Source organism: Aquarana catesbeiana, linkage group LG01 (assembly GCF_042186555.1).
Source record: "Aquarana catesbeiana isolate 2022-GZ linkage group LG01, ASM4218655v1, whole genome shotgun sequence".
NCBI lineage: Eukaryota > Metazoa > Chordata > Amphibia > Anura > Ranidae > Aquarana > Aquarana catesbeiana.
The window spans coordinates 986316195-986343606 of NC_133324.1; the positions used below are offsets into that span (position 1 = coordinate 986316195).

The 27412-nt window shown below is 46.5% G+C and overlaps 2 protein-coding genes across 12 annotated transcripts in view; both read right to left on the minus strand.

The window, feature by feature from the left end:
• Positions 1-27412, minus strand: part of LOC141124036 (uncharacterized) — a 256951-nt gene that overhangs the window by 77184 nt on the left and 152355 nt on the right. For 4 of the 11 annotated variants that reach the window (XM_073612120.1, XM_073612116.1, XM_073612113.1 and 1 more), the window contains 4 exons: positions 10672-10740; positions 6709-6777; positions 4108-4176; positions 1391-1459 (listed from right to left, as the gene is read on the minus strand). In XM_073612120.1, the coding sequence (XP_073468221.1) occupies positions 1391-1459; positions 4108-4176; positions 6709-6777; positions 10672-10740 (276 nt within the window). The remainder of the gene's footprint in view (positions 1-1390; positions 1460-4107; positions 4177-6708; positions 6778-10671; positions 10741-27412) is intronic. The other 7 variants (XM_073612121.1, XM_073612114.1, XM_073612119.1 and 4 more) reach the window with 4 other exon arrangements.
• Positions 18949-27412, minus strand: part of LOC141124104 (uncharacterized) — an 84910-nt gene continuing 76446 nt past the window's right edge. Inside the window, exons 5-6 of the mRNA XM_073612188.1 lie at positions 20205-20244; positions 18949-19201 (exon numbers count right to left, since the gene is read on the minus strand). Coding sequence (XP_073468289.1) covers positions 18949-19201; positions 20205-20244 — 293 coding nt within the window. The remainder of the gene's footprint in view (positions 19202-20204; positions 20245-27412) is intronic.

Genomic DNA, 27412 nt, shown 5'->3' on the forward strand with positions numbered 1-27412 from the left:
ATATCGGGGACATTGTTTTTTATTTTCTTTAAATTTTTTAAATAAAGGAATTGTCAAAAACCTGTGTACTGTTTTTTTATTATTGACACTTTTTTTGATGAATGAGTAGGGGCACAATGTATCCGATACTCATTCACATGGGGGTGGTGGGATCTGAGGGGCTCCTTCTTAAAGGGGGCTTCCAGATTCCATTAAGCCCATTAGATTCCATTAAGCCCCCTGGCTGCAGACACCCACAACCACCACCCAGGGTTGTCAGAAAGAGACTCATATCCCCATCAACATGTTGACCCAAAGAGCCAAAAGGGTCTGGGGAAAGCCCGCTGACTGCTGATGACTCATTCGTTGTTAAGAACGTGGCAGCCGTCTTCCCATACCTGCTCCTTAGCAAAATACTGACTGTGCGCTCGGTGGGCCAACATCCCGCCGAGTGCACAAAAAATGCGAATGTTTGCGTTGTTTGGGCCGAACCGTTCGCCCAACAGTACAGCTCAATAGTATCTTGAAGCCTCAGCAGCACACAGCTCCTTTTGCAAGTGTGTCCTTCTCCTCACCACACCTCATGGACACCCGCTGAGAATGTCCTGCCCTTCTCAGCCATCTCTAGCAGGTGGGTTAACCCTTTTAGTACCACAGAATCCATAGACAGGGTTTGAGACTCTTTCCCACCCAAAATCTCTCAAAACCTCTGCATTACGGATCCCATTTCATGAATTATTTATCCCAGGAAAACTGTAAATCAGTTTTCTCTCTTTAGTGGATCACCCTGAAGCCCCTCACCCTGCATAGATGAGTATTTCACAGAGCTTCTTTTCATCCCTCTTGAAGGGACCACAACCCAAATAATGGGGACACATATCTCCCATGAAGGATCCTTCCCTGGTGTCCTGTACAATAGAGATTTCAAAGCTGTGATTTGTGGGTTGTTTTTGTTCAAATTATTCTTTGTATAATTTTTGGACCTTTTATATTTTTCATGTTGCTGAGTGAACGTTCCTCATTAGGATGATTGAGATAAAAAACTGGAGAAGCCCATCAGAAACTCTCTGCGACTCCATCATTATTTGCCAGGATTGGAACACACAAATAATGGTCACATTTTGGTTTTATGGATTTAAAAGTAAAAATTGCTTTATAGTGATAGAAGAGAACGTGAGAAGAATCTACAAACATGTAAAATCCCAGAAGGTGGTATAATAGAGTGATATGATGGCGGGATACGATGGAGGGATGACAGAGTGATATGATGGATGATGCAGATCGATGATGTCATTTGTGGTGCGCAGAGCCTCCTGTACACACTCAGTTGTAAGAGGAAATATTTCTGGTCTTATTATGAAATGTTCTTTGCTTAGCAGGTGGACGTTTACACATCACAGGGTGGGGTCACCTCCATATTCTCATAGATCAGATCCAGGTCATCTTCTGCATCCTCAGGCATCTTCTGATCTTCAGTCACCTGGAAATAAATACTGATGATAAAAGCTTGAGACTCATACACAGGAGATAGAACTCTGGCAGTGTACATGTTATTCCCTCACACATATATAGAATACGGGAGAAACTCTGAATGCTAAGAACAGGATGCGGCGTCAGAGAGGTTCCCAGAGAAGACGCTGTGCTGGTGTGCGCCAGTGTGCGCTGGGGCATGTTGTCGCATGTGCCCGTGAGCGCTGCTGTGGGTGCCGGCATGTGGGCGCGTGCGTGTGGGCACCGCACCTGTGTGCATCGGCGCGCGTGCACGGCGCTTGGCGCCATTCTGCCTATTTAGGCTGTCAGCACATTTGGCCCGGTGCTGTCCGATCTGCAGCTCCCTGTATTCCTGCACCTGCTTACCTGTCTGAACGTCTGATCTCCTGATTACCCGGCTTTCCCTTTGGATTATCCTTTTGTCTTCTGCCTGCATCTGACCCTGGCCTGTCTTTACTACGAACCTGCCTGCTCCTCTTTACCACGCTGCCCGCCTGTTGCCAACCCTGCCTGTGACCCGACCTGCCTACTCCGCTCCTGCTCTGCACCTTCTGCCTGTGCTTCAGCTGTATGGTGGTCTCCAAGCCACCCTCATCAGGATCCTCCCGCTGCTGACCCGCCAGGCCCTCATACCACTCTGTGCTCCCGTGCCTCCTGTCCATACCACCAGGGGCCAGGAACCAGATACGTAAGGGAGACCTTCCCCTGCTATATCGGGCTCATCGGTCAGGTACGTGGAAGTGTGACAGGTGGCTTCTAACAGCAATTATCACTAGAGGGTGATGTGGGAAAATTCCCATCCTTTAATCCTCCATGCTGGTGCACTAGGGGCGTAGATAAGGGGAGAATCAGAGGGGTAGAACCCCCCAGAGCATATGTCAATGACACAGCAGGTAGGCTAGTGGATCTGTGGGACTACCAGCTCCAGGAGATGCACAGCTTGTCTCCTGTCACAGCCACAACCTGTCTACTACATTTGCATAAAAAACAAACATGCTGCCACCCGCTAGGAATCGGAGAATCCCGGGTGATGTCAGTAGGGATGAACTTTTGAGGAAGCTTCAGCTACCTATTGGCTGAGGAGGCAGTAGAGGGCGGTGCAGCCTGTAAAGGCACGCTAATTATGTACCCCTGGGTACCCAGGGCTAAACCACCCAGGAAAGAAAATTATTTATGGCCATGTGGTGCACTGCAGCCTTATTTCTGAAAGATGACAAAGGTGACAGACTGCAGGGCACTGAAGAGAGGAGGGTGACAGACTGCAGAGACACGAGAGAGGAGGGTGACAGACTGAAGAGACACAGGAGAGAGGAGGGTGACAGCCTGTAGAGAAAAAGGAGAGAGGAGGGGACAGGCTGCAGAGACACAGGAGAGAGGAGGGTGACAGGCTTCAGAGACACAGGAGAGAGGAGGGGACATTCTGCAGAGACACAGGAGAGAGGAGGGTGACAGACTGCAGAGACACAGGAGAGAGGAGGGTGACAGGCTGCAGAGACACAGGAGAGAGGAGGGTGACAGGCTGCAGAGACACAGGAGAGAGGAGGGTGACAGACTGCAGAGACACAGGAGAGAAGAGGCTGAAAGGCTGCAGAGGCACAGAAGAGAGGAGGGTGACAGGCTGCAGAGACACAGGAGAGAGGAGGGTGACAGGCTGCAGAGACACAGGAGAGAGGAGGGTGACAGGCTGCAGAGACACAGGAGAGAGGAGGGTGACAGGCTGCAGAGACACAGGAGAGAGGAGGGTGACAGACTGCAGAGACACAGGAGAGAAGGGGCTGAGAGGCTGCAGAGACACAGAAGAGAGGAGGGTGACAGGCTGCAGAGGCACTGAAGAGAGGAGGCTGAAAGGCTGCAGAGACACAGGAGAGAGGAGGGTGACAGGCTGTAGTGACACAGGAGTGAGGAGGGTGACAGGCTTTAGAGACACATGAGAGAGGAGGGTGACAGAGTGCAGAGACACAGGAGAGAGGAGGGTGACAGGCTGCAGAGACACAGGAGAGAGGAGGGTGACAGGCTGCAGAGACACAGGAGAGAGGAGGGTAACAGAGTGCAGAGAAACAGGAGAGAGGAGAATGACAGACTGCAGAGACACGAGAGAGGAGGGTGACAGGCTGTAGTGACACAGGAGAGAGGAGGGTGACAGGCTTCAGAGACACAGGAGAGAGGAGGGTGACAGGCTGCAGAGACACAGGGGAGAGGAGGGTGACAGGCTGCAGAGACACAGGAGAGAGGAGGGTGACAGACTGCAGAGACACAGGAGAGAGGAGGGTGACAGACTGTAGAGACACGAGAGAGGAGGGTGACAGGCTGTAGTGACACAGGAGAGAGGAGGGTGACAGGCTTCAGAGACACAGGAGAGAGGAGGGTGAGAGGCTGCAGAGACACAGGAGAGAGGAGGGTGACAGGCTGCAGAGACACAGGAGAGAGGAGGCTGAAAGGCTGCAGAGACACAGGAAAGAGGAGGGTGACAGACTGCAGAGACACAGGAGAGAGGAGGGTGACAGGCTGCAGAGACACAGGAGAAAGGAGGGTGACAGGCTGCAGAGAAAAAGGAGAAAGGATGGTGACAGGCTGGTCTTATTATTAAATGTTCTTTGCTTAGCAGGTGGACGTTTACACATCACAGGGTGGGGTCACCTCCATATTCTCATAGATCAGATCCAGGTCATCTTCTGCATCCTCAGGCATCTTCTGATCTTCAGTCACCTGGAAATAAATAATGATGATAAAATCCTAAGAATCATAGAGAGGAGATAAAACTCTGGCAGTGTACATGTTATTCCCGCACACATATATAGAATACGGGAGAAACTCTGAATGCTGAAAACAGGAAGAGGCTTCCAACAGCAATTATCACTAGAGGGTGATGTGGGAACATTCTCATCCTTTATTCCTCCATGCTGGTGCACTGGGGGCGTAGATAAGGGGGGGATCAGAGGGGTAGAACCACCCAGAGCATATGTCAATGACACAGCAGGTAGGTTAGTGGAGCTGTGGGACTACCAGCTCCAGGAGATGCACAGCTTGTCTCCTGTCACAGCCGCAACCTGTCTACTACATTTGCATAAAAAACAAACATGCTGCCGCCAACTGGAATCGGGAAATCCCAGGTGATGTCAGGAGGGATGGACATTTGAGGAAGCTTCAGCTACCTATTGGCTGAGGAGGCAGTAGGGGGCAGTGCAGCCTGTAAAGGCACGCTAATTATGTACCCCTGGGTACCCAGGGCTAAACCCCCAAGGAAAAAAAATAGTTATGGCCATGTGGTGCACTGCAGCCTTAATTTTGAAAGATGACACAGGTGCCAGACTGCAGAGGCACTGAAGAGAGGAGGGTGACAGGCTGCAGAGACACGGGAGAGAGGAGGGTGACAGATTGCAGAGACACAGGAGAGAGGAGAGTGACAGACTGCAGAGACACAGGAGAGAGAAGGGTGACAGGCTGCAGAGACACGGGAGAGAGGAGGGTGACAGACTGCAGAGACACAGGAGAGAGGAGGGTGACAGGCTGCAGAGACATAGGAGAGAGAAGGGTGACAGGCTGCAGAGACACGGGAGAGAGGAGGGTGACAGACTGCAGAGACACAGGAGAGAGGAGGGTGACAGGCTGCAGAGACATAGGAGAGAGGAGGGTGACAGGCTGCAGAGACACAGTAGAGAGGAGGGTGACAGGCTGTATAGACACAGGAGAGAGGAGGGTGACAGGCTGCATAGACACGGGAGAGAGGAGGGTCACTGACTGCAGACACGGGAGAGAGGAGTGTGACAGGCTGCAGAGACACAGGAGAGAGGAGGGTGACAGGCTGCAGAGACACAAGAGAGAGGAGGGTGACAGGCTGCAGAGACACAGGAGAGAGGAGTGTGACAGATTGCAGAGACACAGGAGAGAGGAGGGTGACAGGCTGCAGAGACACAGGAGAGAGGAGTGTGACAGACTGCAGAGACACAGGAGAGAGGAGGGTGACAGACTGCAGAGACATAGGAGAGAGGAGGGTGACAGGCTGCAGAGACACAGGAGAGAGGAGGGTGACAGGCTGCAGAGACACAGGAGAGAGGAGGGAGACAGGCTGCAGAGACACAGGAGAGAGGAGGGTAACAGGCTGCAGAGATCAACTGTGGGTATAGGATTGTTTATATGGGATTGTATTTTTTTTATTTTTTATTATTTGGCTGAGATAGATGGACTTGTGTCTGTTTTTCAACCTGACTAACTATGTAACTATGTAAATATAGTGCCTGGGGGTCCCCTTAGTCTGCCTGTTAAGTGGCGCATCTGTACAATGTATAGAACCTGCTGCAGCAAAACTGGCATTTTTAAAGAAAACAAATTACATTTAAATTTACTTCATGGCTGCAATCTATTGCCGGCAAATGGCATGGGGTTCCCCTATGCATACCAGGCCCTTTGGGTCTCATTTTCCAAAAAAGTGTCAAAAATAAATAAAAGCAGTACACAAGTTTTTGACAATTCCTTTATTAAATTTTTAAAAATAAAAATAAAAAACAATGTCCCCCGATACAGATCCTATGTCAATCCCAACGGCCGCCGCAACCTCCGGACCCAAAATAAAGACTCATCATTGTCTGGCCGCTGAATGCCTGCTCCGCCTGGTGGTAGTTCTTAAATAAGTAAGGGGCGGGGCTCCCTTGTGATGTCATGGACCCAGCATGACCGGTCAGTGATGCCACAAGAAGATGGGGCCACCCTGTGATGTAACCACGTGGCCCTGCCCCTTACCTATTTAAGATCTGTCAGACGGAGAAGCAGGCATTCGGCGGTGAGTCTTCCAGACGGGCAAAGCGCTGTGATTGAGGTAGGATCTACATCAGGGGACTTTTTCTTATTTTTTCCTTTTTTTTATGAAGGAATTGTCAAAAACCTGTGTGTGTTTTTATTTACATTTCACTCTTTTTTTGGTACAATGTACCCCATACTCATTCACATGGGGGGGGCGGGTTCTTAGGACCCCCTTGTTAAAGGGGGCTTCCAAATTCCATTAAGCTCCCTGCCTGCAGACCCCCACAACCACCACCCAGGGTTGTTGGGAAGAGGCCCTTGTACTCATCAACATGGGGACAAGGTGCTTTCTGGTGGGGGGACAGAGCCACTCATGTTGACCCAAAGGGCCAAAAGGGCCTGGTATGGACTTTTTTTTATTTTTCCGGCAATTCTTTGTTTTACTTTCAGCTGTCAGTGGACACAGCAGGTGGACTTGTACACATCAAAGGGCGTGGTCACCTCCGTATTCTTATAGAGCAGATCCGGAGCATCTTCTGCATCCTCATGGATCTTCTGATCTTCAGTCACCTGGAAATAAATAATGATGATAAAATTCTGAGACTCATACATAGGAGATAGAACTCTGGCAGTGTACATAGTATCCCCGCACACATATCTAGAATATGGGGCAAACGCTGAGAGCTGAGAACAGGAGCTGGCTTCTCATAGCAATTATCACTAGAGGGCGATGTGGGAACATTTCCATCCTTTAATGCTCCATGCTGGTGCACTAGGGATGTAGATAAGGGGGTATCAAAGGGGTAGAACCCCCCAGAGCATATGTCAATGATACAGCAGATAGGCTAGTGGAGCTGTGGGACTACCAACTCCAGGAGATGCACAGCTTGTCTCCTGTCACAGCCGCTAACTGTCTACTACATTTGCATAAGAAAACAAACATGCTGCCGCCTGCCGGGAATCGCGGGTGATGTCAGGAGGGATGGACTTTTGAGGAAGCTTCATCTACCTATTGGCTGAGGAGGCAGTAGGGGGCGGTACAGCCTGTAAAGGCATGCTAATTATGTGCCCCTGGGTACCCAGGGCTAAACCCCCCAGGAGAAAAAAATATTTATGGCCATGTGGTGCACTGCAGCCTTAATTCTTAAAGATGACACAGGTGACAGACTGCAGTGGCACTGAAGAGAGGAGGGTGACAGGCTGCAAAGACACAGGTGAGAGGAGGGTGACAGGCTGCAGAGACACAGGAGAGAGGAGGGGACAGGCTGCAGAGACACAGGAGAGAGGAGGGGACAGGCTGCAGAGACAAAGGAGAGTGAAGGGTGACAGACTGCAGAGACACAGGAGAGAGGAGGGGACAGGCTGCAAAGACACATGAGAGAGAAGGGGACAGGCTGCAGAGACACAGGAGAGAGGAGGGTGAGAGACAGCAGAGACACAAGAGAGAGGAGGGTGACAGACTGCAGAGGCACAGGAGAGAGGAAGGTAACAGACTGCAGAGACACAGGAGATTAGAGGGTGACAGGCTGCAGAGACACAGGAGAGAGGAGGGTGACAGGCTGCAGAGACACAGGAGAGAGGAGGGTGACAGGCTGCAGAGAAACAGGAGAGGAAGGTGACAGACTGCAGAGACACAGGAGATAAGAGGGTGACAGGCTGCAGAGACACAGGAGAGAGGAGGGGACAGGCTGCAGAGACACATGAGAGAGAAGGCTGACAGACTGCAGAGACACAAGAGAGAGGAGGGGGCAGGCTGCAGAGACACAGGAGAGAGGAGTGTGACAGATTGCAGAGACACAGGAGAGAGGAGGGTGAGAGAGAGCAGAGACACAAGAGAGAGGAGGGTGACAGACTGCACAGACACAGGAGAGAATAAAGGTGACAGACTGCAGAGACACAGGAGATAAGAGGGTGACAGGCTGCAGAGACACAGGAGAGATGAGGGTGACAGGCTGCAGAGACACAGGAGAGAGGAGAGTGACAGACTGCAGAGACACAGGAGAGAGGAGGGTGACAGACTGCAGAGACACAGGAGAGAGGAGGGTGACAGACTGCAGAGACACGAGAGAGGAGGGTGACAGGCTGTAGTGACACAGGAGAGAGGAGGGTGACAGGCTTCAGAGACACAGGAGAGAGGAGGGGACAGGCTGCAAAGACACATGAGAGAGAAGGGGACAGGCTGCAGAGACACAGGAGAGAGGAGGGTGAGAGACAGCAGAGACACAAGAGAGAGGAGGGTGACAGACTGCAGAGGCACAGGAGAGAGGAAGGTAACAGACTGCAGAGACATAGGAGATAAGAGGGTGACAGGCTGCAGAGACACAGGAGAGAGGAGGGTGACAGGCTGCAGAGACACAGGAGAGAGGAGGGTGACAGGCTGCAGAGACACAGGAGAGAGGAGGGTGAGAGACAGCAGAGAAACAAGAGAGAGGAGGGTGACAGACTGCAGAGACACAGGAGAGAGGAAGGTGACAGACTGCAGAGACACAGGAGATAAGAGGGTGACAGGCTGCAGAGACACAGGAGAGAGGAGGGTGACAGGCTGCAGAGACACAGGAGAGAGGAGAGTGACAGACTGCAGAGACACAGGAGCGTGGAGGGGACAGGCTGCAGAGACACAGAAGAGAGGAGGGTGACAGGCTGCAGAGACACAGGAGAGAGGAGGGTGACAGGCTGCAGAGACACAGGAGAGAGGAGGGGACAGGCTGTAGAGACACAGGAGAGAGGAGGGTGACAGGCTGCAGAGACACAGGAGATAGGAGAGTGACAGACTGCAGAGACACAGGAGAGAGGAGGGTGACAGGCTGCAGAGACACAGGAGAGAGGAGGGGACAGGCTGTAGAGACACAGGAGAGAGGAGGGGACAGACTGCAGAGACACAGGAGAGAGGAGGATGACAGGCTGCAGAGGCACAGGAGAGAAGAGGGGACAGGCTGCAGAGAGACAGGAGAGAGGAGGGTGACAAGTTTTCGAAATCTCCTTTTTCAAAATTAATTTGCTGCTGAATGGGGGAAAGTTCAGCCTTGAGCCGCTAAATATAATAAAGTCTATGGGACCCAAACATGAAAAATCAAAAGTGCCCATTTTGAAGGCTTAGATCAAAGTTATTGGCCATAGAAGGGGGATGGGGGTACATGCATCAATGCAAAAAATTTTTTTTTTTTTTAAACTACCGTCTTTTCAGGAGCAGTGATTTCATTGATGCTTAAAGTGAAACAATAAAAATGAAAAATTCCTCTTGGGGGTTTAGGAAGGAATTTTTTTCCCCTGCTGTAGCAAATTGGATCATGCTTTGCTTAGGGGTTTCCCCTTCCTCTGGTTCAACTGTGGGTATAGGATTGTGTATATGGGATTGTATTTTTTTTATTTTTTATTATTTGACTGAAGTAGATGGACTTATGTCTTTTTTTCAACCTAACTATGTAACTATGTAAATATAGTGCCTGGGGGTCCCCTTAGTCTGCCTGTAAAGTGGCACATTTGTACAATGTATAGAACCTGCTGCAGCAAAACTGGCATTTTTAAAGAAAACAAATGGCATTTAAATTTACTTCATGGCTGCAATCTATTGCCGACAAACGGCGTGGGGTCCCCCTATGCATACCAGGCCCTTTGGGTCTCATTTACCAAAAAAAGTGTCAAAAATAAATAAAAGCAGTACACAAGTTTTGGTCAATTCCTTTATTAATTTGTTTTAAATAAAAATAAAAAAACAATGTCCCCCAATACAGATCCATTGTCAATCATGACAGCCGCCGCTTCCGCCGGACCCGAAAAAGACTCATCAACGCCTGACCGCTGGATGCCTGCTCCTCCCAGTGACAGTTCTTAAATAGGTAAGGGGCGGGGCTCCCTTTTGATGTCATCGACCCAGCATGCACCGGTCAGTGATGTCTCAAGGGGACGGGGCCACCCTGTGATGTCAACACGTGACTCCGCCCCTTACCTATTTAAAAACTGACGGAGAAGCAGGCATTCAGCGGTGAGTCTTCCTCACGGGCAAAGCGCTGTGATTGAGGTAAGATTTACATCAGGGGACTTTTTTTATTACTTCCTTTTTTTTTATGAAGGGATTGTCAAAAACCTGTGTGTGTTTTTATTTACTTTTGACACTTTTTTTGGTACAATGTACCCCATACTCATTCACATGGGGGATGGGTTCTGAGGGCCCCCTTGTTAAAGGGGGCTTCCAAATTCCATTAAGCTCCCTGCCTGCAGACCCCCACATCCACCAACCAGGGTTGTTGGGAAGAGGCCCTTGTCCTCATCAACATGGGGACAAGGTGCTTTCCAGTGGGGGGACAAAGCCATTCATGTTGACCCAAAGGACCAAAAGGGCCTGGTATGGACTTGGTGGTGGGACCCCACACCATTTTTTTTATTTTTTCCGGCAATTCTTTTTTTTACTTTCAGCTGTCAGTGGGCACAGCAGGCGGACTTGTACACATCACAGGGCGTGGTCACCTCCATATTCTTAAAGAGCAGATCCGGAGCATCTTCTGCATTCTCATTTATCTTCTGATCTTCAGTCACCTGGAAATAAATATTGATGATAAAATCCTGAGACTCATACATAGGAGATAGAACTCTGGCAGTGTACATAGTATCCCCGCACACATATCTAGAATATGGGGGAAACTCTGAGTGCTGAGAACAGGAGGCGGCTTCTCGTAGCAATTATCACTAGAGGGCGATGTGGAAACATTTCCATCCTTTAATCCTCCATGGTGGTGCACTAGGGACGTAGATAAGGGGGATCCGGGGGGGTCAAAACCCCCCTGGAGCATATTTCAATGGCACAGCAGCTAGGCTAGTGGAGCTGTGGGACAACTAGGTCCAGGAGATGCACAGCTTGTCTCCTGTCACAGCCACAACCTATCCACTACATTTGCTTAAAAAACTAACATGCTGCCGCCCGCCGGGCATCGGGGAATCCTGGGTGATGTCAGGACTTTTGAGGAAGCTTCAGCTACCTACTGGCTGACGAGGCAGCAGGGGGTGGTGCAGCCTGTAAAGGGCCGCTAAGTATGTAACCCATGGTACCCAAGGCTGAACCCCCTACAGGAAAGAAAATAATCTATGGCCCTGGGGCACACTGCAGCCTTAATTCTGAATAAAGAACTGCCTGTGTTGCCTGTAGCAGCCAAAGCCTCTCTTTCATTCCTTACATCAGGCTAGTCTATGAAAGGGGAAGCATATTAGGCCTACATATCTTTTCTTTACTTGTTACAGTCAGGACTAAATTATAGCATAAACAAATCAGGTAAGTGGGACATATTGTTCATCAATAGTATGTATTGTACTATCCAGCCAGAAGGGGGAGCTTCTGACTCCTTCTCACATGTTTTCCAGTCTCTCCTCACTTCCTGCTAAAAAAAGTCTGTTGTATACAGAGTCCAATAGCTCAAGGGGAAATTTGCACACAATAAAATAATCAGCAGTGGCTCCACCCCCATGTAGAGCACTGACCCCTCCCTCTGTATGTCTCCATCTAATGTTTTAGTTTATAATGTTAATTCCAATAATATATATCAATCAGATACAAAATATCATTTCAAAAACAGCTGGTGGATGCATTATTTTTTTTCTGGAGTTTCTTTTATTTTCATCTGGTGATGCTGGCAGTAACACACTTCCTTCCTAGAGTGACAATGATCACTTACTGATAGTGGAATAAGGATGTAAACATTGAAGAAAGCTTGAAGAAAAGCGTGGTTCTGCAATGTGGAATGCACGCCAACCACAGGGACCAGAAAATGGGGTCAGAAATGCATTCCAGTGGGCACTTCCTGCTGCCGTATGCATCATTGGGCTGGCGCCATCTTTGCGGAGACTGTTACAAACGGTCAAAGTTCCCTATGGTTGAAATGGGAAGCGGAAATGCTGAATAAGCGATGCAGGCCTGACACCCCCCACCCAAAGTGTGGCACCCTGGGCGGGCTCCTCTATTGGTACGCCACTAGAAAACAGAGAGATTTCTGTCTGTGTACAGAGTTCTGTGTGTTTGTAAACACAGAACTCTGTGCTGTGATTGGCCACAGCCAATCATCAGGTGTGACAGACTCACCCAGGACAGAGGCTTTTGGAGGGGACTGATCGCTAGCCTCTTACCTACCGACTATGGGCCCTGGCATTTGAGGGAGCTACAAGCATTTAGGAAGATATTCTGTTATGTAATGCAAAAGGACATTATTAAGGAGGCCATGATGGTCTCTGCATGCTTGGGACTCATATAGCAGATGTATGTGAAAGGAATGCTGATTAATGAGATCTGGAAAGCCCTGGGTCTCCTGTTGTCTACTAGTGTGGCTTCTAAGAGTATTTCACCCATTGTTGTTTGTGCTAATTAACCTTGCTATTGTATGAAGGAGTTCTGTGTTGATATTTACAATAATGTGTATTGTATAGTCAGTGAGCTAGGAGATGTGAAGTCTACCCTTAGGGGTCAGATCTGTGAGTCACCTAGTCTGGGTAAATGATTTAGTAAAGTAGCTCATGTTAATTAGGTTTCTGGTTACAGGTGTATTGTTAGAGTAATATGAGCAGGAGGGAGGAACCTCCTCTTTTACTGTATATAAGACTTGTATTTTGGTTCTAATAAAAGAGTCCATGTTCAGCAACTAAACAGGTACTGTCTTGTTTTGTGCTTGTGAGTGGTTGGAATATCTGATATCTATATTCAGACTGGGAGGAAGTGGTATATGGCGAAAGCACTCAAGCGGAGTGTGGGATGTTTCGGTACATCAGGTATCATCCAAAATCATTGGTTGAAATCTGCAGACAAACTTGTGCTGTGTCCAATCACAGTACGGGTCAACAGCGGGTGTGCATGCGCACGTAAAAATCTGGAAGTTCGCAGTGATGTATGGGTAAGTCGCGGTACCCGGCTGTGCCGCTTGCTCGCAGTAAATGTACTGTGCTGTGCTTAACAGATCCTCCACAGTGTATACAGTCCGTCCTTCTCTGAAAAAAGTGTCTCTGATGAAGCACAATATCCAGCGGGATCATAAAAAGAAAGACGCTCCAGATAGAACTCGAATCATATTAACTACTTTACTAAAACTCCATACAGAGGTCCTGGCTGGGATTCTGGGAGTTTCATAACAATAGGTCCCATAGTCTCCTGAGGAAGAGGACCTTTGTTTCATGAAATGCGTTGAGAAGTTATCGTCTAACCATCTGTGAATCTTCCTATGACATCCTAAACTGATATTAGATACGTAAATCATTGTGTCCAATGAGCAGATATATTGGTTGAGCCATAGGGCAGATTGAGAGGTTCTCCTGATGTATGGCCACCCTGAATCTGCAACAGTGATATCTGCATTTTATATGTTTTTATATGAAATCTTTATTAAAATAAAAAAAATACCAGTTAAAAAGATTCTATTTGATTTTGTATAGTACACATTATAATATGTGGGGAGTGATACCTGTGAGCCCCATGGTGAAGGACACAGTGTGTTTGACTTTGTCTTACAAGCATCTTTTCCATCCCAATCTCTATATATAATGTAAGTTCTCCTTTCATGAACAATTTCCTCCCAATCTGTGGACGTCATTGACCTTCCACTATGAGAATCTATGGTAAGCTTTGTGACGGAAAGCCTGGCTCCCAGCCTGAGGGCTTCCGCTAAGATACAGATTCCTCCAGTCTGGAACCAGGAACCCGGTATTATAGCGGAATATTGTATCTAAGATCTAGACGACACTAGCTTAGGTGCAAACTGGAACTCTTTATTGTAAATTCACATAGAATATATAGCAAGCAAGATCAGATAAGAGTTTGATCACATTATCCTAAACAATGCAAACTGTAAAAATAACAGTAAGCGAATCAACATAGACATATAACATCCCACAATAGTGTCAGGGCTAGGCCCAGCCCTTCCTTCTCTGAGCTGGCCGCTCAGCTGTCGGCTAATTGCCAGCTCCTATCTCTCCACAGTGACTCACCTGTTGATGATATCCTGCTCGTCAGTCCTGCCTACTTAAGCCGTCCAGTCCAGATAATCTCTGCCTTCCTCCTGGTCACATCTCTAGAGACGCTCTCTTGTGTTCCTATTAAAGACTTGGTTGGCTGACATTCCTTCTGGCTCCAGATCCTGCTTGCTGTTCTACGATGCTGATCTCTGGCTCCCTGACGTTTTGGCTTGTCTGACTATCTGTTCCGATTGCTGAACTCTGGCTATGTTTTGACTACGTTTACTCTGTTTGCCTTTTTTTTATTATTGTTAAACAAGTGTGATTTAACTGCACTTCTGTCTTAGTCTGATTCATGGTTTCTGACAAATAGTTCAGTTACAAGGTAAAGTGGACACAATATTAATCACATCTCCAAGAGATGAGCAGACAGACAGAAACAATAGGTGACTCAATAACCAATGGGAATGCACACCTAGGAGGCACACAATGGGAAAATGACACAATGGGAGATAGACACCTTAGTAAACAGAATATAGCAGGAGACTCCAGCATCAGATTGTTTTGAGATGATTATAATAACATCTGCTCTGAGTCTCACAGTCTGAAGCAGTCATTGCTGGTTTGGGCACAAAGGCCCCAAATCTGTGTGTTTTGGGGAGACATGGACCCGAATCTGAAGCAAGACCACTCCAAGCCCCCCCAGGCACACACTTTCTAAAGAGTAGTGCTCCCTCAAAAGCCTGGTCCCATAGTCAGTAGGAAGAAGGCCACCCTGCAGTCCCCTCCAAATGCCTCTGCCCTGGTTGGGTCTGTCACAAGCTTCTGAGTGTTAGTAAATACCGGGACAGAACCGATGATCTGACAACCATGGCATGGGTCAGAGTAATTGGTGTCTATGATATTAACCAATAGGGCTCGGCAAGCAAACTGGTCAAGTAAGTCTGAATCCTTCCTGAATTAATAAACCAGCAATGATCACTGAAAATTCTTCACCGGAGCTCCGAATATCAGTCATTGGTCCTGAGGACAAGCCATAGACAGTTCTGCTTTTTCATTAAAAGAGAAGTATGGGTTATTTTTTTACCCCTTTTATACCTACCTAGGTGGATGCAGCATGGGACCGATGTTGCATCTGCCCCATGCTGCCTCTGCACTAAGCACCGAGCAATCCAACACCACTGATGGCTCGGTTCTCACAGATCCCAGAGAGGAGAGCTGGTGACTGTCAATCAGCAGCTCTCCTCTTTGCTCCTCCACGCTCACTGGAGCAATGAGTTGTTGAGGGGTGTGGAGCGGCATTCTCAGGCTCTCAGCGGCTCGCTGAGACAGGTATCAGTCCAGGCACCTGGTGGATCCAGACTTTATTATCATGATGACACGGTGCCTGGATTGATTCCAGTGACGTCATCAGAGAAAATGGGTCACAGGAGTGCAAAACAAATTTCACTCCAGTGACCCCGAGGAGAAGCTCAGCCAAACGAGCTCAGGCTGGACTTCTTTAAATTTGGCCACATAGCCAATCAGAGGTTTTATTCCATTTTAGATTGTTCTGTTATCAAAGAAAAATCAGTTGTAGAAATGGAGGTCTCACCTTATAGTAAAGGTTTCTCCTTGCCTGGTGGGAGGATTTCTCCATATTCACATCTGAGGAGAGAAAACAATTTCAGCACATTCATGGTGATGGGAACCAAAAGATGGACAGACAAGGCTTCCTGTAGACTTATAGAGAAGAAACTTTAGGACAGGCATGGTTGAGAGGACAGGAATGCTGCACATGGGAATCGGTGTTTAAACCCAAAATCTCTCATGGGTCAGAGACAACATTGTTTGTTTAGCAGGTCCTCATCTGCTTCTTGGATTTGAACTTAATGTTAAGGGTTAACCTTTGGGGTTAGGTTAAGGTTGGGGTGAAGTTTTAAAGTTTGGGTTGGGATTCAGGGAGATTAGTGTTGGTTCGGGTCACAGGTTAGGGGAAGATAAGGGTTAGATTTGGTGTTGGGTACCGGACCCTCAGAAGTCCCCCAGCATGCAAGGTTACTCCGATCCCCGGGGTAACGCTGATGGGGTGAGGGGTTCTTCTAAAACTTTAAATATTCCATTGGAGTGTGAGGATGTAGTATTTTTTATCTTTTTGTATTTCTGAGCTTTATTCAGTTTAACCGGCTGATGTGTATTATCTCAGTCACATGTTATGCTAAGTTTGCTCCAGCAGGTAGTGCTAGAGTTAACATTCTAAACGAAGGATGTTTAATACCTGGCCAATCACCAGACTTGGAGGGTGGGGGGCTGCTGTGCATGTTAGGAGACTTAGTAAATATCTGAGGCACTTCCTGGCACATGGCCTTCCCGTCCAGGGTTTCACCCCATGAAAATGTCATGGAGATGTTGCTGTGAACACCAGTCTCACGCTTAGATGTTGTGTTGAGATATTAAACTAGGGATGAGCCAAACACCCCCCGGTTCGGTTTGCACCAGAACATGCTAACAGACAAAAAATTTCTGTGAACATGTGAACCCTATTAAAGTCTATGGGACACAAACGTGAACATTTTCAAGGCTTATATGCAAGTTACTGCCATAAAAAGTGTTTGGGGACCCGGGTCCTGCCCCAGGGGACATGTATCAACGCAAAAAAAGTTTTTAAAAGGATCATTTTTTCGGGAGCAGTGATTTTAATAATGGTTAAAGTGAAACAAAAATAAATAAATATTCCTTTAAATACCGTGCCTGGGGGTGTCCTTAGTCTATCTGTAAAGTGGCACATCTTTCCCATGTTTATTACAGTGCCATAGCAACGTGACATGAAGGAAAAAATGTCATGTAAGCTTGCTTGCGGCTGTAATGAATTGTCGGGTCCCGGCAATATACATAAAAATCAAGAAATAAAAATAGCATGGGGTCCCCCCAGTCCATACCAGGCCCTTCGGGTCTGGTATGGGTTTTAAGGGGAACTCCACTCCAAAAATAAAATAAAAAATTGGCGTGGTTCCCACTCAAAATCCATACCAGACCCTTATTCAATCAAGCAGCCTGGCAGGCCAGGATAGGGGGGAACAAGTGAGTGCCCCTCCTGAACCATACCAGGCCACATGCCCTCAACATGGGGAAGGTGCTTTTGGGTCCCCCCCAAAGTACCTTGTCCCCATGTTGATGGGGACAAGGGCCTCATCCCCCACAACCCTGGCCCAGTGGTTGTGGGGGTCTGCAAGAATCTGTCTGGAATCTGGAAGCACCCTTTAACAAGGGGACCTCAAGAATGAAAAATTAAACAAAAAAACCCAAAAATACTCCGCCTCCGTGGGAGGCTTCCCGGCGATCTTGCAGTGCATTATGAGGCGTTCCGCAGTGCTCGAATTTGCCGTGAATGCCCCATATGTTTGGTACGTTTGCGAGTAAACGAACACCCGTTTCGACTCGAACATTGAGACCATCCCTAGAATAAACACTTATGGGAGGCTTCCCTGAAGATATTGGCTACTGGGGTGTGCTACAGGCCTATAGGAAGCAAACTGCAGAGATCCCCAAAAACAATCCTTGTCTTGAAACCCAGGGAGACCCCTACGGCTGCAGAAGGAACAATGGGGTGCCAGGAGGATCTAATTATGTGTATCCAGTGGAGTATATGGACCTGCATAGGTCCCTCACAACCCCAGGGGCCCTACTGAAGGAGAAAGAAAATCACCTTTATTTTTTCTTTCTTCTTTAGTTCCTGCTGTCCATTGGCGACTTTCCGTGCTCTCCCGTGCGATCGGAGAGCCCGAGATCCAATCTAGCAGTGGCGCCGGGGGAAACCCGAAAGCTGGCCATGGTCCCGGGCCATCTCTATGGTCCTGGGAGGCCAAAGGCAACATCATGACGTCACTTCTGGCTCTTGCAAATGTAAACGTTGGCATTTTTTTTCCTAGAAAGCAGAGATCAATGTTTTTTTATCTTATGCTTTACAGCATAGAGGAGATATTTGGGGTCTTTTAGATCTCAGACGTCTCCATAAAGAGGACCTGTCATGCCTTATTTCTATCACAAGGTATAGAAATGCCTTGTGATAGGAATAAAAGTGTTAAAACATTTTTTAAAGGGACAAAAATAAAAAGTAAAAAAAAAATGAAAGTGCCCGCATCCTCTCTTGTTTGCATGCAGAAGCGAACGCATACGTAGGTCGCACCTACATATGTAAACAGTGTTTGCACCACCAATGTGAGGTATCGCCATGAACGTTATAGTGAGGGCAATAATTCTTCTACTAGACCTCCTCTGTAACTCTAAACTAATAACCTGTAAAAATGTTTAAAGCATCGCCTATGGAGATTTTTAAGTACCATAGTTTGGCGCCATTCCACGCACAACTTTAAAGCGTGACATGTTTGGCACCTATTTACTCAGCGTAACATCATTGTTTATATTTGACCAAAAATTGGGTTAGTAAGTGTATTTTTTCCAAAATATTTAGTTTGCAAAATCGCTGCACAAATACTGTGCGACATAAAAAAAAATGCAACAACTACCATTATATTCTCTAGGGTCTCTGCTAAAAAAATAAATAAAAACAAAAAACTCACATATAATGTTTGGGGGTTCTGAGTAATTTTCTAGCAAAAAAATACAGGATTTTTCCATGTAGGAGGGAAATGTCCGAATTGGCCTGGGTGGGAACTGGTTAATCTTATTCATATCATCTTCTAATTTTATTGGTGCCTAAAATATCCCATTGGTTACAAGTTGGTTGGGTTGGCTATTTTCTTCTCATATGTGTCCACTAAGCCTCCCCTGTTCGCATGGTGACAACACTGCTGTGTCATTTAACTACAGGACAAATGATTACACATGTGGGGAAAAAAACCCCAGCTCTACTGGTTGGACCAAGAGGGAATAAAATGATATTTCAGGGGCATTCAGAGAAATGTCTTCTGTGTCGGGATTACCTGGCTGTCTTTGGCCTGGACTCTCCTCCACTGATGAGGATCTTCTCTTTGCAAAGCCGGAGAACTTGACAATGAGGATCACCAGAATGGTTATCAGCTTCACCACCATCGGAGGAATGACCCCGAGACAGCAGGAAACCCCGATATTCCTGAGAGGAGAGAAGACGGGGGATCGGTATGATATAATGAAGAAATACATAAAAAATCTTAAAGCTCAGAAAAGGTGTATGAGATTCTTTGTCGCATTTGCTGTACATTGAAAGGAACCGGCTGCCTGATGTGTGAGGAGCAATAATGCACAAAAAAGGTATACATGCAACGTCTGCCAGCACGTGACATGGTGATCATAGGGCCCCTGATACCACGTGACATAGTGATCATAGGGCCCCTGACACCACGTGACATAGTGATCATAGGGCCCCTGACAACACATGACATAGTGATCATAGGGCCCCTGACACCACGTGACATGGTGATCATAGGGCCCCTGACACCACATGACATAGTGATCATAGGGCCCCTGACACCACGTGACATAGTGATCATAGGGCCCCTGACAACACATGACATAGTGATCATAGGGCCCCTGACACCACGTGACATAGTGATCATAGGCCCCTGACAACACATGACATAGTGATCATAGGGCCCCTGACACCACGTGACATGGTGATCATAGGGCCCCTGACACCACATGACATGGTGATCATAGGGCCCCTGACACCACGTGACATAGTGATAATAGGGCCCCTGACAACACATGACATAGTGATCATAGGGCCCCTGACACCACGTGACATGGTGATCATAGGGCCCCTGACACCACGTGACATAGTGATCATAGGGCCCCTGACACCACATGACATAGTAATCATAGGGCCCCTGACAACACATGACATAGTGATCATAGGGCCCCTGATAACACATGACATAGTGATCATAGGGCCCCTGACACCACGTGACATAGTGATCATAGGGCCCCTGACACCACGTGACATAGTGATCATAGGGCCCCTGACACCACGAGACATAGTGATCATAGGGCCCCTGACACCACATCACATAGTAATCATAGGGCCCCTGACACCACGTGACATAGTGATCATAGGGCCCCTGACACCATGTGACATAGTGATCATAAGTCATACTCACTTCCAGGACACCGAGTGATTTGAGATGATCGGAATAACAGCTGGAATGAAAGAAAACACAATGAGAGAATCAGAAACCAGATAATGAATTTTATACAGCTGACTGCACCACCAACCAATAGTGGTCACCGAGTGTACTACACCACCAACCAATAGTGGCCCCTGAGTGTACTGCACCACCAACCAATAGTGGATACCCAGTGTACTGCACCACCAACCAATAGTGGCCCCTGAGTGTACTGCACCACCAACCAATAGTGGCCCCTGAGTGTACTGCACCCCCAACCAATAGTGGCCACCGAGTGTACTGCACCACCAACCAATAGTGGCCCCGAGTGTACTGCACCACCAACCAATAGTGGCCACCGAGTGTACTGCACCACCAACCAATAGTGGCCACCGAGTGTACTGCACCACCAACCACTAGTGGCCACCGAGTGTACTGCACACACACCCCAAAAATACTGCTTGGAATAAAAAGGACATGTTTTTATCTTTATGAATTTTTTTAAATTTTTTTATTGTTGCATTGCAAAAAGTTCAAGATTAAAAAAGGCGGCCTTTCATTCATTTGTAAATAACTTTGCAATACTTTGTACCAGAATAATAATTTTAGTGTAATTTTAAACAGAACGAATTACAGAATACAATGTATACTTTAAATCTGCAGTAACACTTACTTTATTTAACTAATATGAATCAAAATAGAAAAAAGTGTCTTTTTTTATTATTATTTTGTTTCTATTTTTGTCTATAGATTGTACAAAAAATTATATACAGTATATATATATATACAGTGGGGACGGAAAGTATTCAGACTCCCTTAAATTTTTCACTCTTTGTTATATTGCAGCCATTTGCTAAAATCATTTAAGTTCATTTTTTTCCTCATTAATGTACACACAGCACCCCATATTGTACACACAGCACCCCATATTGTACACACGGCACCCCATATTGTACACACAGCACCCCATATTGTACACACAGCACCCCATATTGTACACACATCACCTCATATTGTACACACAGCCCCCCATATTGTACACACAGCACCCCATATTGTACACACATCACCTCATATTATACACACAGCACCCCATATTGTACACACAGCCCCCCATATTGTACACACAGCACCTCATATTGTACACACAGCCCCCCATATTGTACACACAGCACCCCATATTGTACACACAGCACCCCATATTGTACACACAGCACCCCATATTGTACACACGGCACCTCATATTGTACACACGGCACCCCATATTGTACACACAGCCCCCCATATTGTACACACAGCACCCCATATTGTACACACAGCACCCCATATTGTACACACAGCCCCCCATATTGTACACACAGCCCTCCATATTGTACACACAGCACCTCATATTGTACACACAGCTCCCCATATTGTACACACAGCACTCCATATTGTACACACAGCACCCCATATTGTACACAGCACCCCATATTGTACACACAGCACCTCATATTGTACACACAGCACTCCATATTGTACACACAGCACTCATATTGTACACACAGCACCCCATATTGTACACACAGCACCCCATATTGTACACACAGCACCCCATAATGTACACACAGCACCCCATATTGTACACACAGCACCCCATATTGTACACACAGCACTCCATATTGTACACACAGCACCCCATATTGTACACACAGCCCCCCCCCATATTGTACACACAGCCCCCCATATTGTACACACAGCACCCCATATTGTACACACAGCACCCCATATTGACAGAAAAACACAGAATTGTTGACATTTTTGCAGATTTATTGAAAAAAGAAAAACTGAAATATCACATGGTCCTAAGTATTCAGACCCTTTGCTCAGTATTTAGTAGAAGCCCCTTTTGATGAGTCTTTTTGGAAAAGATACAACAAGTTTTTCACACCTGGATTTGGGGATCCTCTGCTATTCCTCCTTGCAGATCCTCTCCAGTTCTGTCAGGGGGGATGGTAAACGTTGGTGGATGGCCATTTTTAGGTTTCTCCAGAGATGCTTAATTGGGTTTAAGTCAGGGCTCTGGCTGGGCCATTCAAGAACAGTCAACAGAGTTGTTGTGAAGCCACTCCTTCGTTATTTTAGCTGTGTGCTTAGGGTCATTGTCTTGTTGGAAGGTAAACCTTCGGCCCAGTCTGAGGTCCTGAGCACTCTGGAGAAGGTTTTCATCCAGGATATCCCTGTACTTGGCCGCATTCATCTTTCCCTCGATTGCAAACAGTTGTCCTGTCCCTGCAGCTGAAAAACACCCCCACAGTATGATGCTGCCACCACCATGCTTCACTGTTGGGACTGTATTGGACAGGTGATGAAAAGTGCCCGGTTTTCTCCTCACATACCGCTTAGAATTAAGGCCAAAAAGTTCTATCTTGGTCTCATCAGACCAGAGAATCTTATTTCTCACCATCTTGGAGTCCTTCAGGTGTTTTCTAGCAAACTCCATGCGGGCTTTCATGTGTCTTGCACTGAGGAGAGGCTTCCGTCGGGCCACTCTGCCATAAAGCCCCGACTGGTGGAGGGCTGCAGTGATGGTTGACTTTCTACAACTTTCTCCCATCTCCCGACTGCATCTCTGGAGCTCAGCCACAGTGATCTTTGGGTTCTTCTTTACCTCTCTCACCAAGGCTCTTCTCCCCCGATAGCTCAGTTTGGCTGAACGGCAAGCTCTAGGAAGGGTTCTGGTTGTCCCAAACGTCTTCCATTTAAGGACTATGGAGGCCACTGTGCTCTTAAGAACTTTAAGTGCAGAAGAAATTTTTTTGTAACCTTGGCCAGATCTGTGCCTTGCCACAATTCTGTCTCTGAGCTCTTCAGGCAGTCCCTTTGACCTCATGATTCTCATTTGCTCTGACATGCACTGTGAGCTATAAGGTCTTATATAGACAGGTGTGTGGCTTTCCTTTTATTTTTAATCAATATTTTTTATTAATTTTCAAAAGAAATACAGTGTACAATTGAACATTGTACGTCATGCAATGACGTTTAAGTGAACAATTCAAGAAAGATAACTCCATTATGATTAGAGTACAACTTTTATCCATAAGCAGAAATCTATTGTAATAAGTAAGTAATAAACCAGTGTCTATAAAATATCTAATATTTCAGAGTTGTGGCTGGTCCACTTCACTAGTGTGACACCCCATGTGGGATCTCTAGAGCCACAGGAGCGAAGTGGACCATCTTATCTTGTAATACTTCGAAAAGGTAGTTACGTTTGAAAGGTTACCAGATGAAACGTATGCATGTAATACTGTGCTATTCTTGGTATTGCTTGGCCAAGAGAAAGGGGCTGTACTGCAGTATATTTAGACGTGAGATGCGCAGTGTCTAGTCCAGGTGGTCCATGGTTGCCAGTTGGTGTATACTTTTGTATAATGGTTCATGCAAGTAGCAGATGAATGCTCATGGCTGTAATGTAATGATACCAAGTCGATGACTTGGGTTAGAGTTAAAGGTGTGACGGACTACCAGTGTCTAGTTATATTAAGTTATATTATTCTAGATGCCATCAGGACATGGGTGGTCACCAGTCTAAAAGGGTGGGGAATGTTTTCAATAGTTAGGTTCAGGATCGCAAGTGCTGGGGAGGGGGGAGTTTTGATGTGAGTGATGTTCAAGATTAAGTGGAAAATACTATCCCAGTATGTTTGTTGAAGAGGGCATATCCAGAAAATATGGAGTAGATCACTTGGGGATGAATTACATCTCCAGCAAGTGTTGGGAATTTGAGGATTAATGGATGTGATTCTGGCTGGGGTCATATACCAACGCAGAGAGATTTTCTGCGCCAGTTCCCAAAGGGCCGCGCATTTTGTGGCTTTACAGATTGATTTAAAGGCTTGTTGCCATTGATTGTCTGTGAATTCGTGGTTCAGATCAAGTTCCCATTTCCGATGTGGTTTTAGTTTGGTGAAGGTACGTTTTTTGTGGAGGGAGTTGTAAAAATAGGAGATACCCTTGAGATTTGTGTCAGGGTTAGTGAGGTAACTCCAGGTCTTGGGATTAATGTTGTACAGAGGAAGGGGGACAGTTTTGAGGCAGTGCTGTATACGAAGATAAGTAAAATGTTCAGATGCAGGTAGTGCATATTCAGTTTGCAATTGTTAGAATGGTTTGAGGGAGTTGTCTTGTAACAAATGTTGTAGGGACCATATGCCTTTATGTGTCCATGATGTTACTGAGAGTTCAGGCATTATATGTTTCAAGGTGGTTAAAGGAATATGGGTTTGTGGTTCATGGGGAGTGTAGTTTGGTGAGGTTGACGCTTTTCTCCAGGCATGCGCTGATGCTTTCATAGTTGGAGATAGGGACTTTGGGATCGGGGAGCCCAGTGGGATGCTCAGTAACCAGGTTTTCAGGTCTGATCGTGCAAGTGAGGAGCATTCAATTTGTCCCCACAGCGTGGTTGGGGATGGTTGGAACCAGCAGGGTAATTGAGCCAGGATAACTGCTAGATGATAATCTTCAAAATCTATAGAGCCCGTACCACCCACCAGTTTATGCTTGACCAGTTGTTGATGTGCACATCTAGGATGTTTACCACTCCACAGGAATTTGTTATACGTTGTACGGAGGGACCTAAAAAATGTTGCGGATAGTGGAATGGGTAAGGTTCTGAAATAATAAAGTATTTGGGGGAGGCAGATCAAGTTTGCCTGTCCAAGAAAGTTCGTGTTTTGCTATTTGTTGTGTTGTTTGTTGTATGGCCTGGAGGAGTGGAAGGAAATTGTTTGAATATAGGTTTTTAGTGTGTCTTGGGAGTTTTATGCCCAAGTAAGACATGTCAGCGTCAGCCCATGCAAAAGGATATTGTAGTTGTAGTAGGTTTTTTATGGTGGTGTTTATGTTTATGTCTAGGATAAAGGATTTGGATGTATTCACCTTGTAATAGGAGATCGAACTAAACCATTGGAGCATTTTTTGTACTTCCGCCAGGGAAACAGTCGGATTGGATAGGATAAGAATGACGTCATCCGCAAACAAGCTGATCTTATGGTGTGTAGTTCCAATTTGTACGCCAGAAATGTTGGGATGAGATCGGATACTCTCTGCTAGGGGCTCCATGAGCATATTAAATATGAGAGGAGATAGAGGGCATCCCTGGCGGGTGCCGTTAGTAATGGGAAATGGACATGAGAGCATGCCCTCTGTGTAAACTTGAGCTTCGGGGTTGGAGTATAGTGCCATAATGGCTCCAAGAATTTGGCATAATTTTAATCAATCTTGTTGCTATGGTTTTAGCGTATATTTTAAGGTCGAGGTTGAGCAGAGATATTGGGCGGAAATTTTGAGTTACATTTGACTGTTTCCCTGGCTTCGGTAGTGTTATCACTAATGCATTCAAGTATTCTTTAGAAAAAGCAGAAGAGGAGGCAACGTGATTATAAAGTTCTGTTAGGTATGGGGTCAATTGTGATGAAAATTGCTTGTAGTATTCCCCAGTCAGTTCGTCAGGGCCTGGGGCTTTGCCGCTAGGTAGCGAGGCAATTGTTGTTTTTATTTCCTGTTCCGTGAAAGGGGCATTTAGGGCGGTCAGTTGCTCTTCAGTCAGTGTGGGTAATGTTATTTTTCTGAGAAATTGATCAATATCGTCTGGAGTGGGTTGAGGAGTGTGGGGGTCCTGTTTTAGATTATATAAGTCTCCATAATAGACACTGAAGGCGTTGGCTATGTCTTGGGGGTTACTCAGTGGGGCGTTTGTGTGGGGGTGGAAAAATTTAGATATTTTGGTTTTGGTGCGTCTACCTTTTAGTCGTTGCGCAAGTTTCTTTCCCGCTTTGTTGGAGGTAGAGTATGAGGTCGCTTTAAATTTTCTCTGAAGGAATTCGTAAGAGTGAAGGAGTAGTGTTCTAAGTTCCTGTCTGAGGGACAAGAGGTGATTTGTCTGGTGGTCTTGGGGGTCAGTTTTGTGTTTCAGTTCTAGGGCTGCTATTTGAGTTGTTAAATCGTCTATACGTTGCGTCCTCTTTTTCTTATGATAAGAGCTTAGTTTAATTAACATTTCTCTCATGTACGCTTTGTGCGTACTCCACACCACGGCAGGGTCGGGCACCGAGCCTTTGTTTAGTGAGAAAAAATTGGCTATTTGTTCTGAGATAGTTGGCGCATATTGATTATGTTGAATAATATGGTTGTTTACTCGCCAAATTAATGTATTTTGTTGTAAGTTAGAATCTTGAATCGTGATAGAGATTGGGGCATGGTCCGACCATGTCGTGGTGTGGATTGAAGAGTTAGATATTTTTTGCAGAATAAACTTGTTGGTTAGGAACAGGTCTATTCTTGAATATGAGCGGTGCCTGGAGGAAAAGAAGGTGTAGTCCCGTTCGGAGCCATGATGACAGCGCCAAACGTCGTAGAGGTCTTGGGAGGAGATAAATTTTTTCAGAGGTGAGTCTCTTCGGGTTGCTGTCGAGGTAGAGTCGATGGATACTTTGGGGACGAGATTGAAGTCTCCACAGAGTATTACATGTCCTTTTTGAATGGGTTTGGCTTTGCGTAGAACTCTGTGTAGGAATTTCGTTTGACAAGAATTCGGGGCATAGACGCTAATTATTGTGTAGGTCACTTTGTTGACTTTGCAGGCAAGAATAATAAAATGACCCTCGGGGTCTGTTTCTATATCTAGTAGTTGGAAGTCCAGTGATTCTCTGATTGCAATCATGACCCCTCTAGTTTTAGTTAAATGAGTGGCGTGGAACAGATGGGGAAAATTACTGTTTGCTGCTGGAGGGTGGGTCCGGTGGTAGTTGGGAGTCAAATACGATGACCGGGGAGTGGAAGTCCGATTGTAGAAATGTTGACGTTCCAGTAGTGGTATGGTGTTGTTTCTGTCGTCTGGTGAATCTTGGAGTTAGAACGCAGTGGTGCTTTGATGGCAATCCAAGGGTCTGAAATGGAAGTGGACTAGAATACTGCGGATAGAGCAATATGTTAGTAACCAAGAGAGAAATGCATTTACAGATCACTGGTATAAAATGCGAAAACTAGTGGAAAAGAACTTGGAGTATGATTCGCTGGTGATTGATATGATGTTGTTATTGATGTATATTTCAATAAGGCGAAGATTAGAGGGGGTGTTTAACACCGTTGAATCCTCTATGTGGGGGTAAACAGAGTCAATATCACTGGAGATAGAGAGCTAAAGTAGCAGGTTGTCAGAG